The 16372-nt window shown below is 40.3% G+C and overlaps 2 protein-coding genes across 2 annotated transcripts in view; one reads left to right on the top strand and one right to left on the bottom strand.

Annotated features, from left to right (window-relative positions):
* Positions 1-14703: 14703 nt before the first annotated feature.
* TBCC (tubulin folding cofactor C) lies at positions 14704-15979 on the bottom strand. The gene has a single exon (XM_036907265.2). It carries the CDS (start codon positions 15913-15915, stop codon positions 14878-14880), a length of 1038 nt encoding a protein of 345 aa, XP_036763160.2. The 5' UTR covers positions 15916-15979; the 3' UTR covers positions 14704-14877.
* Positions 15980-16137: 158 nt separating this feature from the next.
* BICRAL (BICRA like chromatin remodeling complex associated protein) overlaps positions 16138-16372 on the top strand; it is a 79660-nt gene continuing 79425 nt past the window's right edge. Inside the window, exon 1 of the mRNA XM_036907238.2 lies at positions 16138-16203. The gene's annotated coding sequence lies outside the window, so the exon portion shown is untranslated. The remainder of the gene's footprint in view (positions 16204-16372) is intronic.

The following is a 16372-nucleotide window of genomic DNA, read 5'->3' as shown; positions in this document are numbered from 1 at the left end:
AAGCTGTGCCAGTTTCAAAACATGGCCAAATGGAGCCTCCATGGACACATGTGAACAGGGTTCAGTTTGGAGAATCGGGAGCAAAAAGGACAAAACTGGCGGAGAAATGGGTTTTGACTGAGGGCTAGCTCAGATCACATGCCTCCTCAGAAACCTGCTTCCAAGCCAAACTCTTCCAAAATTTAAAGCTTTCTGTGGGACAAAAGACATCATTATCCAAGCTGAGAAAGAAATGACAGATTGTGAGAAAATATTTGCCACGTGTAAAAAAAAGTATGATTGAGCAGAAATGTTTCAACTCCCACAATTCCACAATCAAAAGGTCCACCATCAACTGGGAAAACAAGCAAAAGACAGGAACAGGCAATTTATCATAAGCAAATTTGGGAAGTCCTACAATCTGGGAAAAAATGGTCCCTCTAAGTAGAACTCAGGGAAATGCAATTCACACAATAACCAAAGACCAAACCCGATCTACCGGCTTGGCCATCTGTCAAAATTCTGTCATCAAACACTGTAAACAAAAACAGTAGAAACGGTAAGTCCGTAAATTAATTTTTTAATTAGACTTTATTTCTTAAAGCACTTTTAGGTTTACAAAAAATTGAACAGAAAGTACAAAGAGTTCCCATGTGCTCTTTCCCCCATGCAGTTTTCTCTATAATTGACAGCTTGCATTGGTGTGGCACACTTGTAACAATTGATGAACTAATACTGATATACTCTTATTAACTGAAGCCCATAGTTTACATTAGGATTAGTCTTTGTGTTGTTGTGCAGCTCTCTGAGTTTTGCCAATTGCATGATGTCCCGTCCCCACCGTTATCCTATCCTACAGCCCCATACAGAACAGTTTCACTGCTCTAATAGCCCTTGTGTGCCACCCATTCCTTCCTCCTCCCTTCCCTGTCCAACCGCTGTCTCTACCGTTTTGCCTTTTTCCAGAATGCCGTATAGTTGGAATCATACAGGATGCAGTCAGACTGGTTTCTTTCTCTTAACAGTATGCACTTAATGTTCCTCCACATCTTTTTGCAGCTTGGTAGCTCATTTCTATTTATTGCTGAATAGTTTTCCATTAATATGGATGTACCATGGTTTATCAATCAACCTATTAAAAGGCATCTTGGTAGCTTCCAATTTGGGGTAATTATAAATAAAGCTGCTGCTATAAACACCTTTATGCAGGGTTTGGTTGTGGGCATAAGTTTTCAACTCATTTGGGTAAATACCTTAGAAACATGATTCTTGGATCATATAGTAAGACTATGTTTAGCTTTGTAAGAAATGGCCAATTATCTTCCAAAGTGGCTGTACCATTTTGTATTCCCACCAGCAATGAATGAGAATTCCTGTTGCTCCACATGCTCACCAGCATTTGATGGTGTGGTGTTCTGGATTTTAGCCTTTCTAATAGGTGTATGGTGGTATCTCATTTTTGTTTTAATTTGCATTTCCCTGATGACATACAGTGTAGAGCACTTTTCATATGCTTATTTGCTACTTGCCTATCTTCTTTGGTGGGGTGTCTGTCAATCATTTTGCCCACTTTTTAATTGGGTTGTTTGTTTTCCTTAGACTATAAACTTTGGAAGAGTAATTTATCTATCTCTATTAAAATTTAACATGCACATTCCCAATGATTCACCAATTCCACTTCTCAGAACAGCCTGTGCGCAAGCACAAGATATTCTAAGAACGAACTGATCTTGTCCTCAAATTCACATCTACCTGATACCAAAGAAGGCTTTGTAGTTCAAATAAAAGGCCCCCTCAAGGCAGTAAGGGGATCAAATCTCCAACCTGGAATCCCCTTTCTTCCCTTATTTGTATTTGTTCCACTAGATTCACCACTTGCATGCTCCTCTTTAAGATTTCCAAATTATTATATACAAAGGTCTGCTTCACAGACAGAGGAGATGTGAGGACAGGCGATGAGGCTGAAGTTTTCCTTCCAGCGTACTCACCTTAGAATGAAACACTTATTTCATTGCTCCACCCAAGTTTGTACTCCAACTGGGGAGTGATCTCCAAGGCCAGATTCCAAGCCACACAGGAAAATCAGTATGGGTATTAGACTGTCACACCACATGTGTCAAAAACATTACCCAGAGTGATCACTACTCTAATAGCCAAGACTTGGCTTCTAAATAGCTTTGGATCCTCAAAAGATTTCAACTCTTCACCATCAGAGGCACCATTAGAATCCCTAAAGAATGTACTACAGTTTTTGGAATTGTTTTTCCCCACAAGAGGGGATTCAGACCAGATTAAGACCTCACATACACAAAATCTGAAGATCACTGTCTTGGGAAAAGGGATGTGGATGATGGTGAAGCTATCTCAGAGAACCTCTGAGGAGCATGCATGAAAACAAGAGAAAATCAGAGGGAAGGACAGAAAGAAAGACTTGATATAGAAACCAGAAACAAAGATTTAAAAATAGTTCTACAGGGATAACCGGATCAGCCAAAGACCTCTTTCTCCTCAAATGACCCAGGAGGCCGTAGCAGAAGGAGGGGCCTGAGGCAAGTTTCTGTGTGCCCCCTGGTGGCCAGAAATAGAATGGCTTCGGTGCTTGGAAAGGGGGATTTCACCTCTCAGGCTAGAATCCCTAAAGATGTTATCTCGACAGGTATTAGAGAAAGAACAGACACATAAGAAATGTCCCTGGCCAAACCTTTCAAGTATGAAGCAAGACAGGATGAGGAGCAAGCAGAGAAAAACGGACTGCAGAAAAGGGAGTGATGAATCTCCGGTGGAGGAGCGGGGCCCTCCCCGACTGGGCTAACAGACAGGATTCTAGCTGCTGTAACTCTGTTATACAGGTAACAGAATAGGTGAATGGAATTAGGGGTGAGTCATCTTCTTTCTTTAGAAGTTCCCTTAATGCTATTATAATAATGGAATGAAAATAACGAAATTATACAATCAAAAAAATAAAGGAACCCAAGAGATCATCTCTCCGGACCTCTCACCGTACAGGCTGGCTCTTCAAATGATTCACTGACCAAGGGGTCACAGAGAAGGTGTCCACAATAAAATTGGCACGAATCACATCAAAAGAAAATAAAATTAACTGACTGGTTTTCTTGACCTCTCTTTTGTCATCCTGACTTACCCTTACCCCCTACTCCTTTTTCTTCTTCCTTCCCTCTTTCCTCCTTATTTCCTTTTTCTTGTTTTTCCAGTTAAATATGTCATATATGAAGAAAGTAAGGCATACTATTCAAAGGAACACCCGTATTTTCTCCCACAGCGCAAGAAATAAAATATCACCAATACCCTTAAAGGAACCTGAGTGCTCCTCTTTCTTTACTTTCAGAAGTAATCTGAATTTAGGATTTAACCTTCTCTTGATAGTCTTTAGTGTTATCACCTATACATGTATGTTTAAACAGTATATTGTTTAGTTTTACATGATTGTGAACTTGACATATAGAGTCATGTAAGTATTCTTTCTGCCCTTGCTTTTTTCACCCAAACAAACATTGCTTTTAAAACTTTTATACATACAGAAAAGCCCACCTACCATAAATGTACAGCTTGATCAATCAGTGTGGATAAAGTGAAGGGTCCTGTGGCCAGGATTCTCACCTGGCTCTGGTTGGCTCACTCACTACACACATGTGGGCAATACGTTGTTATTGACTCTAAATAAAGAGCTCCTCCCAGTGCTCTGGGTGACGTGGTGGCACGGCTGCAAGGTTGCAGGAGAGCAGAGACAAGGCTGGAGTGGTGGCAGCACCGAGGACAGAGACTGAGACGGCTGTGCGGGCAGAGAGGCCCAGAGGCAGAAACTGGCTTGCTGCATGCAGACTTGCTCTGAGGTGGACGGGATTCTAGTGTTGATCTGCCACCGTGGGAATAAAGTTGGGTATAACCTTTTCACCCCAACAACGTTCCATTGTCATTCCTCATTCTCACTGACTCCATAGTGAACTTGCCTGGGGCTGGAACCCATTGACAAAACAGGAACATACAACACATGGTCCATTCTCCTGTCGTGTGTACACGGGTCATTTTTAGTGGATTTAAAAAAAAATTTTTTAATGATTTCCAGTGTTACTTTTATGAACAGCACTGCTTTCAACATTTTGTACACTTCTTTCGCTGAGCGGAAGTTTCTCGGGGTATAACCCTAACAGAAGAACTGCTAAGAAGCAGGGCATGTGAATCTTCACCTTTATGGTCTTACTACAGAGTCAGGCGTCTTAATTTTTGTTTTCCTGGTTTTAACTGTGGCCTTAATTTGCCTATCCAGGGAAACGCAAATTTGTGTGACTTTTCATAAATATATTTGCCATTCATGTTTCCTCTGTAAAATAAGTATTCTTGTCCTTTGCCCATTTTTCATTTGGGTTGTTGGTGTGTTTATGATTGGTTTGTGGAACTTTCATGTATTTTCTATAATAATATTTCTTTGGCATTTATTTGTTACGATTGTTTTCTCCCAATTTGTGATTTGACTTTTCACTTTCTGTATAGCATCTTTAGAAGATCATAAATTTTGAATAGAACTTGGTATGGTAAGTTATTAATAGTAGAATTTTCCAATCTTTTCCTTTATGATTAGTGCTTGTTTAAGAAATTATTCCTTATTAAAAATAATAATAATAAAGAGAGAAATGTGGTATCCACATATAAATCAAGTATAAAAACCAAATGAGTATTCATATTTGAACTGTTTATAGTTCATAATGCATGAGCAAAACCGAAAATTTCTGTGATGGCTGCCCTTGTAATGTTCACTATGTAACTTATTCATTATGTAAGAATTTGTTCTCCATGTAAGAACTTGTTTGTTATGCCTCAGAAGATTGGAGGCTGACGAAAATTAGGCTTGGGGTGGATTAATGATTGTGCATTGAGCATTGACTCCCCTATACAGAATTTTATTGTCGTTAACAACCATTTGATCAATAAATATGAGAGATGCCCTCACAAAAAAAAAAAAAAAAAAAAAAAAAGGACAGACTTCCAATGGTAAAATAAATAAGTAACCGGGATGTAATGTATAGCATAAGGAATATAGTCAAGATATTGTAACAGCTTGGTAGGGTGATAGCTGGAACCTAGAATTATGTATATAAATGTTTTATCACTGTGTTGCACACTTGAAACTAATGTAATGTAATACTGTGCGTCAACTACCCTTCAATAAAAAATAATTATCTAAAAAAAAAAGAAATTATTCCTTGCTCCATTCATAGAAAGATACTATCCTCTTTTGCCTTCTAAAAGTTTTAAATGTTTTCTCTCCTTAAGATTTTGATGTTTCTAGACTAGATTTTTGTGTGATGAAAGCATATGATTTAATGTTCTTCTGTATGGATAATCCCAGCACATCATTTATTGAATAGTCTCTCCTTTTCCCAAATGTCTGCACTGCCTAGTCATAAATCAGTTTCCATATATACATGGATCCAGTTTTGACTTCCTTATTCCGTCACATTAGTCATTTTACCTATTCCTATGCTATTAGCATACTATTTTAATTAAATAAGCCTTCGTGTCTGATAAAGCACACACACACACACACACACACTTTTTCATTTTCATCAAGAACATCTTGGCAGTTTATACTGATGTATAAAAATGTGATGCTCTTAAATCTGCAAAGAAGTAAAAAGCTAACCTTTTCAAAGAATATTGCTTCTCTCTCACTTACCAACTTCACATTTCCCTGTGTGGCCCCGGAAGATGACTGGTTAGCCAGAGACGGGTAAGATTCCTCAAGGGAGGAACAACCTAAGACAGGCACAGTCGCAGAGGGGACATCAGGTGAGAAATTGGGGATCAACAGAGGTGAGGCTTAGAACCTCACCCCCCACTGTTTTGAGAGAAATCTTCTGCATCCGTGGATGTTTTGTTGCCCTGGTCTAGCTTGGATTAACACATAGTCTACAGGCACACACCTGATCATCTACATTTGCCCTCTTACAACACTAAACTATGTTTTCTACCTTTATCTTGAATCTACCTACCACTTCAGCATTTTATTTAAAATAATAATAATAATAATAATAAGGGAGAAATGTGGGATTCACATATAAATCAAGTATAAAAATCAAACGAATATTCATATTTGACCTGATTGTTTATAGTTCATAATGCGTGATCAAAACCGAAGGTTTCTGTGATGACTGCCCTTGCACTGTTCACCATGTAAGAACTTATTCACTATGTAAGAATTTGTTCACCATGTAAGAACTTGTTCATTATGCTTCAGAAGATTGGAGACTGTTGAGAATTAGGCTTGGGGTTGATTAATGATTGAGCATTGAGTCCCCTATACAGAATTTTATTGTTGTTAACAACCATTTGATCAATAAATGAGAGATACCCTCTCAAAAAATAATAATAATAATAATAATAAAATTGAATAACGCTGAGAATGTGGTGAAACTTAATAGGTTTATACATTATTTTGATTACAATGTATATATTGTCACAATATGTTGGCTGGGCAACCTGACAGCAGGAAATAAAGACCATGAAATGGTCAAAAAAAAAATGTGATGCTCTTATTACCACTAATAATTTCTCTGTAAATTATTTAGGAGTTTTTATGCTTGTTATCATATAATCCACATGTAGTCACTTTTGTTACATCTTTTTAAATCCTTATGATTTTTAAATTGTTTTTTAGTCACTGTAATAGCTAAAATCTTCAGTACAATTGGAATAGAGATGATGATAATGAGGAATCCTTGTTTTGATCTTGATCTTAACTTCTAAATGATTCACCATTAAGTGTCATAGTGCTATAGGTTTTCATTCATACCCTTAACAAATTAAAGAAGTTCCCTTCTGTTTCTACTTTGCCAAAAGTGTCTTCTTCTCATGAATAGATGCTGAATTTTATCGAAGACTATTAAGATAGACAAATTTCTTAATGTGATAAATCACTTTTCTAAAGTCAGACTAGCTTGGTCTTCCTAGAATAAACCCTGGTACATTGCCTATTTATGTACTTTAGATTTGGTCTGCTAATATAATTACAGGACCTTCATATATACTTTTGAGTTAGACTGGCCTATAATTTTCCTTTCTCATAAAGTGTATGTCTGGTTTGTGTATTAAAGTAATGCTAGCCTCACACAATGAACTGGGATAAAGTCTTTTTTCTATATTCTGGAGGAGTTTATGTAAGAATGATATTTCTTCCTTACATGTTTGACAAAATTTACTGTCAAAACCATTTGGGGCCAATGTTTTCCTGGAAGGTTTTAACTATGGCTTCAATTATGGAATAGTTATAGAACTCTTCAGGTTGTCTTTTTCTTCTGTAGATTGTATTTTTCTATAAATTTGTGCATTTCATCTAGGTATCCAAATTTATTGGCAGAAAATTGTTCATAGTATGTCCTCATTATCTTTCTGATATCTGCAGCATCAGTGGTAAGGCCCCCTTTATTCTTTTTATTGTTTATATTTGCCTCTGTCTTTTTTTCATGACCAAGTAAGCCAAAGGTTGGTTTGTTTCATTGTTTCTTTTTTCCCAAAGAATTAGTTTGAAAGTTTTAAAAAAATATTTCTCCATTGTGCTATGTCATTGCTCTTGGGTCTTAATCTTTATAATTTCCTGTCTTCTACTTCTGCTATTCTTTTTCAAACTTCTTAAGCTAGATGCTTAGCTCATTAACCTTTAGACCTTCTTCTTTTCTAATATAAGCACTTACAGGGCAAAAAATTCTTTTTTGGATAAGGCACAGGTATACATAGTAATGAAGCACAGCACATAAACAAATATACAGTATATCTTTGGCCTTAAAGTTTCATAGGCAGGGGAGTGAGTATGGGAAAAAGTGTCTAAAAGGGGGGCAATGATGAAAAAAAATGGAAAAGCACTGCCCTAAGACAAGGATTTGAGTGAAAGTAATTAATCTGGGAAGTTCAGGTGACACTAGTAGGGAGGTGAGGAAGTGAGGGAGGGAGGGAGGCAGCCAATAGGAAACACACTTCAGAGTTGCCCCATCCGTGCTGAGGGAGCCCAGGTTTTTACTCACCAACTCCTGACGAGCATTTACGGAGGACTGCTCCAGGGAGTAATTCTTCAGCTCTTCTGGCCTCCCACACATGGACGGCAGCATAGGTTTGGAGAGTTCTGGAAACCTAGGTCTTCAAGCATCAAATACTGGCAATCATAAGTCAGCTGGGGCACAATTAAAAGGCCAAGGGATATGGGTAGTCAGTGGCCCCCTCTGTTACGCTCTTATTGCCTGAAATAATAGGAAGTGCTATTAGGAGAAAATTTCTGATAGGAATAATCACAAGCAGCACTTTTCATTAAGCCCCCTGGGGACATGTCCCTGTCATGTAGGTACTGCTCGATTGAACAAGCGAATTGGTTCCTTATCGGCAGCCACCCGTTGAGCCACTTCAAAGTCTAACCCCTATTCCCCAGAGATGCAATGTTGTAAATTGAGTTTCCAATGCAAGAAACACAGTTCATGACATAAAAATACCAAAATTGAAGATGACGAGACCTGAAAATGAAATAAAATACAAAAATACAACAAACATAAACTAAGTATGCATGCAGTCAAAAAGCTCAATTGTCAATGTTCTTTTTGGGAAAATTTTGTGCACAGACTCAAGGTTTTGCTAAGGTTTTTTGAACTACAACTTCAATAAAATGTTCTCAGTAAACGTTCTCACTGCTCGGGGACCTTAAAGAGCATTCAACATTCCAGTCATCTTTCTTGAGAATTTCCATTCCTGATGAGATGTACGTGGATGCCCCTCCCCTTCTCCTCCCTCCTTCATTTCCTCCTCAAAGAAGACAGATGACTTTGTTTCAGTCTTTTTGGTCTATACTGGCACTGGAAGTGTTTTTTATAGAGGTCATTCTTTGGTCCTTCTGAGAAGTTTTTCCTTTAATGTCTCATCTAAATTAACTTTTCCAAAGTGACAGTGGCTTTGCTGAAATCATTGTGTAACTCAGAGGCATGCCAGGCTCCCTGTATCTAATCAGGCCAGCAGACACTCTGACGTTTTGTCATCACATCAATATTGGCTGAATTGCCCTACACTTTTCACTTCCCTCAAATCTTTTCCTTTCCTTCAAAAATTGTGCCTACTGGGGAATGCAACAGCTTGACCTCACACTAGTTCATTCACTTCTCTTTCTTGCTCTTATTGTCTCAAAATACCATGTTTCATTTTCAAAGAGACTTAGGGAAACCCTAGACTTTCCAAAGGAGGTGACATTTGGCTTGTGCACAATTTTGGTAGGTGCGTGTGGACTCAAGTTGCGGGGCAGCTGCTTGAGAAAAGGCCAGGAAGTATGGCAGAAAGTGTTTGTACTGAATATCTGCCATTTGTTCCTCCAAATTCATTCTTCATTTTTCTCCACTCTGCTGTATCCTGGGAGATGAGCTGCATGGACCGCACTAACAGACATCCTTGCCCTAAAATCTGCAACTGGGCTTAGCCAATAGAAGGCACCAACAGAAGACAGTAGCAGTTTTTAATCCCCATGACTCTCCACTGCCAGGTCACAGTGGACTGGCTGAATCCCTCTACCAAAAGCCACTACTCCGGTCAGGTAGCACTCTCTCTCTCTCGGGGTTCAGGTAACAGTTTCGTCCCTTCAACCCTAGGAGTGATAATAGACATTGCACCATCTCTTATTGTTTTTCCTAAACTCTGCCCACAGCTTTGTAAATAGCTCCTGTATTAAACTCTTCTCAAATTATCCATTTTGTATGTGCCATCTGTTTCCTGCCAGGTCCCTGACTGATAGTGTGTTTGATTAATGGGTATTAGTTCAGACTAGTTGGAGCATGAAGCATGAATGATGAAACAGGAAAATATAATGCAGGAACAGTAGGCTGAGAGCAGATGGTGGAGAGGCTTGTCTTCCACCCCAGGGAGTACGGCAGGAATGGAAACCTCAGAAGGTTTTAGACCAGGAGTGACATGATTTAAGAAAACTAATCGATAGCTGTATGTAGAATGGTTTAGAAATTAGAGATGGCAAGACAAGTTAGGAGATGATTATAGTCACTATCATAAGAAAATAGCATGTAACTAACAGATTGGCAAAAGATCCATAATGTGATAGCACAGTCTGTAAATAAGGATGTGAAGAAATAGTCCACTCGCAGACATTGCTAGTGAGTGTGTAAATTAATCAACCTCTTTGGAAGGAAATCTGACAATATCTGTCAATATTATGTTATCAATGTTTGTAACCTGTTGATCCAGAAATTCCTTTGCTAAGTGCTTAGCCTGTAGATAATATTGCACATATACTAAATGATTTATGTATAAGGCTATTATTCATTATAGCATTTTTCTAATGTCTAAAGATCAAAACAACCCAAATGCCCATCCATTAGAGACTGGTTAAATAAGTATGGCACATTCCATGTGACAGAATAATAAGAGGAGATGACTACATGTACTTATATGAGGAGATATCCAAGTATAATATTAATAGCAAAGACAAGGTGCCTAATAGTATATATGTTTGCTTCAATTTGTGTGGGAGGATAAAAGGATATTTTGCACACAAGTTTGAAAATGCAGAGACCAGAAGAAAAAAGGAAACAGGTCAAGGATGGTTGCCTCTGAAGAGAAAAGCTGAGATCAAAGGAAGTACATTTACTTTTTATTCTAATCTTTTGTACCTGAGCATGAATTATCTATTAAAAAAATCCACTGCACTGTCATCTTAGAATCAACCTCTACCTTGATATCAGTTCTTAAACTCAGACTACATATAGTTTTGTTGGTGAAATAACACAACTGAGAGGTATTCTGCTAAAAAAAACATAAATCTGTATAATGAAGTATTTGAATGCCTGAATGGAATGTTTAGCTTGTTTACCAGGTGAGTAAATGGCCTTGAACAGTCTTGCTTGGTCTTGTCAGGTCTTAAAGTTCAAAGTACAGTATCTGAAAAATTGGAAGGCAGGCCTTTGAATAGTAACTGTTTCCTTCTGTGACTGCTGCCAATTCAAGTAGGTAGTAGGCAGGGATGCCATTCGGAGAATTCAAACCCGGGGTTGGTGGTTGATATAGTTGCCTTATTTAAGGTTCCTTCTAAGTTGAAGAGGTTGTAGTAAGACACTACCCTACTGGAAGAGCTCTCAGAATCTATGATAATTCTTTCATTCATCTCATCTTCATCCACACTGTACCCTCCATAAAGGAAGAGCACATGCTTACCTTGTTTACCAACGTACTCTTACCTCCCAGGAACTGAACAGGGAAGATGGGAAGAAACTCCTGTACTTGTTCAGTTGAGTGGAACATGGATTTCTGTGTTGTAGTGCTTTGCCCTTCTTGAAACCTACAGCTGGGCAAATAATTGATCCTTTATCTTAATGACAATGGTCTACTTATTGTCTTCATAAGAGGAGAAAATAGTAGAATAGTGTGTCTAAGTTTTTGAGTTGGTGTTGAGATTTTGAATTACACGACATCTAGTTCACTTTCTGTGGTACTAGAGTAATTGCCACGTTTATAAAACACTGTTTAACCATAGGAAGTTTTGTTTACATTTTACCATTTTGTTCATTTCTGCTTGATTAATACAATTAAAATGAATTTTCTGTGCAATACGAACACTTGCATTTCAATCAAAACTTCAGAACTTATAAGTTGGCCATTTCTCTCTTATGGGGTTGAGACTCTGGGGAGATTATATAATACTCATATAATACTGTGCTAAAAACTATTTAATGTAGCTGATCATAAGTGAAGCTTAATAAATTGATTGCTTGACTAACGTGCAATTTTGTTGCTTTTCCAGGGTTGATTTTTATGAACATATATGGTCATTACACTTATTAGAGCAATATGTCCTCATTGTCATGGCCATTATCATTAGATTTGCTTAATAAACACTTACTAAATTGACTTTCATCGATGGTTTTAATTTAGCGTGTGACTTTCAAATAGGTTTGTTTCGTTTTGTTCTGTTTTGGTTTTTTTTTGGTTAAAAAAACATCGCAGTTTAAGTTTAGGGAAAATATAGTAAAGTCTAACTTTCTGCAATGACAGAAAGATTTGAGAGGACATATGAAGAGGCGAGACCTGCTGAGGACAGAACTGACATAATTTGGAAGTCTGATGTTATAAACCGGCCAGCCAGCTCAGGGACCAGGCACAGACTGAAATTTTGCTTGGCTTGTACAGTGTTTTCAAATGCTTTAATTTGTCTGCCAAGTCACTTGGTCCCCCGTTCCCTATTGAACTCCCACAGCCTTACTCACTGACTTTACCCGCTTGGCCCTGGAGAATAGAGGCAACATTAGAAGAAATGTGGAACTCGGGAGGGAAAGGTGAAAATGGAGATTTTTAAGAATGAATTTGACAGGCAGGTAAGCCCCCTGTAGGTGGAGCCTACGTGGAGACATGAGACTGTGAACATAGGCTGAGAGCTGAGGCTCTGGAGAGGAAGAATACAAAGAAGCTAAAGGCAAAACTTTGGGCATTACTCATATTTAAGAGCTGGAAGTCACCAGAACCCCAACAAAGGGAAAGAAGCTGTCCTAAGAGAAACAGGGTAGAGCAAAGCTGTGGAGGCCAAGGTAAGAGAGAACAAGGATAAATTAGTAAACTGAACCTAAAGTTAAAAGGTTAAGAATCAGGGAGCAGAAGCAGCGATTAGATTTGGTGATTAGGCTGATACCATCAAAAACAGTCTCAGCAGAGAGAAGAGGTGAAATTACAGACAAAGAAGGGAGTAGATGAAGATGTAGGTGGACACAGCTACTCTTTTAAGATGGCTGACAGCACGGGAAGGAGCTGGAATCAGTGATATATAGGGTGGAGGATCCTAGGATCTGGTGTCTTAAAAAGAGGGAAAAAAAGCCAATGGACAGGAGCAAGATCCATAGAGGTAGGGGGGGATGGGATCAAGTGGAAGAGGTAGCTATGGGGAGAAGATATATGGATGACCACCAGTGAAGGTGCAATTTCTCCAATATTGAGTGATATTTAAAGCGCTAGTTGGATGGCCTCTAACCTGTTAGTGGGGTGAGATCGGCAGAATTACAGGTGTAAAAATACGAGCTTTAAGAAAGCAGAAGTTCTGGGGTAGTTGGCCTAAGTAATGTGGAGCAAGCCTTTCAGGAAGGCAGGACAGGCTTGCTGAACAGTGACGAAAAGCTCACCTGAGATTAGCAAGCATAAACTATGGTTCAAACTGCCATGATCTGTGGCTTTATTATCTATTAGTAAATAGATAATATAAATAAATACATAAATAAAAACTGCAGTGATTTTTTTAGATGTAAACTTTCCTATAAAAATGATGTGTCACAAATATGAATTACAAGTCCGTTAGTGCCACAAGCATGGTTTTTCCTGCAGTGCACTTGGTGTTAAACCAGCAGCCTCTAGGGGAACAGCCTTAGGCTACTGCTCAGTTTCCAATGTGAAAGTAAGGTTGAGACTTCCATTACCTTGTCTCTTTGTTATTATCAGGATTAATTCTCCTAAGCAATTGGTATTTTTTTCTCTTCTTTGTGGATGTTGCAAATTGTGGCAGTGATTAGGATCCTTTCAAGTCAGCTAATAGTTCAGGAAAACAAATTCTGGATTCTCCTCCAATTATGGAATACAACTTGGCAGGCTACACTTTTTTTATTGGCCTCCGCCCCCAATTTGTGACTCTACCACTGTTCCTACTTCTCATTTGTTATCTTGTTGTATCTCATGTATCCTAAAAGCCACCTTAAATCCTTTCCTGCAACAAGACAGAACATAAAAATACTAAACCTATAAATATAAAAACATAAAAAGGACCTTAATCCTTGTGGCAATTATTAAATTAAAAGCATGTCTACATGGTCCTTTGTAGTCATAGGGACACAAGACCCAAAAAAGCTCTTTGAAACTCTTAACTCTCCATTTAAGAATGATGGATGGTAACAGCAGAAAACCACATTTGTAACCGTGGAGAATTATAGCAAAATGAGTGGAAAAATTAAGACAACTAGATGTTTGCCTCAGTTTTTCTTGTATGACATACAGCATAATTATGCCTGAGGATTTAAGAAAAGCAGTTTGCCCTCTTAAATGATTTTGAAAGCTTTCTTTCCAACTCAACTAACACCATTCAAAATCAGTATCTTACAGCGCTTTAGGTGGGTCCTGGAGCCAGACTTACCTGGTTTCTAGTCCACCATTTGAGCTGTGTGAGCTTGGGCAACTTATTTACCCACTTCATCATTTGAAAAGTGGTGCTAACATAAGATTGTGGGCACCTTAAGAATTTGAGAATTTAAGTTTACATGAGTAAGGTATGTAGAATCGTAATTATTCCGTAATTAGCTGTAATTATTTGGGCTTTACAGTTGATAAGATTCAGGAGCCTTCTGGAGTCAATGCACATGTAGCTGGATTCCAGAAACCTAAGCTAATGTGTAGCTGAACACTAGTGGGGAGTCTTTCCAGAGCCCTGCTGAGAACTACCAATGGAAGCCAAACCTTCAACTTAAAAAAGCTATCAATTAATGGTACTTTGCACAGGTACCATACTTCCACATTAACTGGCTCCTACTAGAGCCCTACTGAATTCGTCTATTAAATATGGAAGCCTACTTAATCATGCAGTTAAGTTATAAAAAAACACCAGAAATCATTAAAAACAACCCACAACTACACCCTTCTCATCCTATTGTTTCAAACTATCAGTCAAATAAAACTACACATTATCAAAACAGCAAAAATACTTTTAAGTGCTAGACCTGTCGTGAATTTAATGGAAATTACAAGTAAGAGCCTATCACAATCTCAAGCTTTACTGAAAACAGTAGTGTAACCCACAGTAAGTAAATTATGGAGTCCCATTAGTTGGAGTCAGTCCCACAGTGGGAAGTGTCTGGTGAGAGTGAAGAACAGAGTGACAACTGCTTAGTCCCACTGGATCATTCGCTCGTCTTCAGGAAGAATACTCCAGTTTGGGGAGGCCACATCCCGGGCCAGCCAGTTGAAATCATCAACCTTGTTCCAGTTACTTTTGCTCCTATCTAACCCAGAGGCCTCGAAGTCCTTGTCGATCCCCGAGTAGCTCCAGGTGTAAGGGGAGAACTGGATCCCACTGCAGTCCTCCACGATGGCCCTGCTAGTCACCTGCAGGAAGATGCGGGTGTCTCTCGTGGTGTGTACGCGGAGTTGCTGGCAGGCTACGGCCAGCGCGCAGTCACTGCAGTCCTCCAGGAACACAGAAGTGGACACCGGGCCGCAGAGCACCGTGCAGTTTCGGGCCTTGGTCAGACGCAGGGTATTGGGATTGCCATACAGTTTGACTGTGCAGTTGCTCAGTTCGGTCAACAGGACGTCGCGTTGGTGCAGCTCCTCTGCTCTCTTCTCCAAGGTTTGGGACTCCAGGCCGGAAAAGCCGAAGACCCAGCTGGAGCCGGAGCCTCCCTTCTCTTGCAAGGGCGGAGGGGCTGCCAGGATGTCTTCCACCGCCCGGGCGTCAGGAGCCGTGTCTACTTTGGATACGGAAACAGCGTCCTTTCTCCGGGTCTTAAACGCGAAACGCTTCTTGGGCTGCAGCTCCTGGCGCCGCTGGGCCAGGGCCGCCTGAAGCCGCGCCAGCGCCTCTTGTCCCTGACGCAGGTCGTAGGAGGCCAGGAACATAACCGAATCGTTGATAAGTTTCTGCAGGCCCTGGAGCCTAGCGGCCGCTTTCTCCAGCTGCTCGACGGACTCCCCGTCCTCCAGAAGCTCTTCCACCGCCGCTCGTTCCCGAGCGAAGGCGGCGACGAAAAAGTCGCTCTTCTCCTCCTCTACCTCCTGATCCTGCCGCTTTTGCTTCCGCCTTTCCATCTCCAGTTGACGCTCTTGTTCTCGTCTCTGAAGCCGCTCAGGCACCAGGCTCAGGGCCCGCTGGGACCCCATGTCCCCGTTCCCCACGGCGGCAGCGGAGGAACCCACAGACTCCATTTTGACTTCAAGCTTCCTTCCTTCTGCCTGCCTTTCTCCAGGCGCGCCCTCCCTGAGGCCTCCCACCAACGCGTCCCGCAATTGGACGGGCTTGCTGACGTCAGACCCCAGCCTTATTTTCTTCGCCCATTGGTTCCCCCTCATCGGAGGGGGCGGAGACATGGGGCGGGGCCGACTGACAAGGTGGGGTGGGGAGACAAAGGTCCTTGTGGATGGGTAGGGTGGGAGGCAGGCGGGGGAAGGTTTTTTTCCTCTTAAAGGGGCAGGATTTATATCCGGGATTGTGGGGTGAGTTGAAGCAGCGGTAGCTGCACATGTGGGTTTGTTTATAAGAACAAGGTTAGAAACTCGCAGGCCTCCCCCTCCCCCCAGCTCCTCCCTACTACCCCCTTACAGGCCGGAGATCCTACTGGTGGCGGGGATGTGTGCGTGCGGCGGGTGGGGGACAGGTAGTCGT

Source organism: Manis pentadactyla, chromosome 16 (assembly GCF_030020395.1).
Source record: "Manis pentadactyla isolate mManPen7 chromosome 16, mManPen7.hap1, whole genome shotgun sequence".
In the NCBI taxonomy this organism is placed as follows: domain Eukaryota; kingdom Metazoa; phylum Chordata; class Mammalia; order Pholidota; family Manidae; genus Manis; species Manis pentadactyla.
This window is presented reverse-complemented; position numbering and strand designations above follow the sequence as displayed.

Coding starts and splice junctions, on each gene's coding strand:
- TBCC (XM_036907265.2), bottom strand. CDS start 15,915: ATGGAGTCTGTGGGTTCCTCCGCTGCCGCCGTGGGGAACGGGGACATG.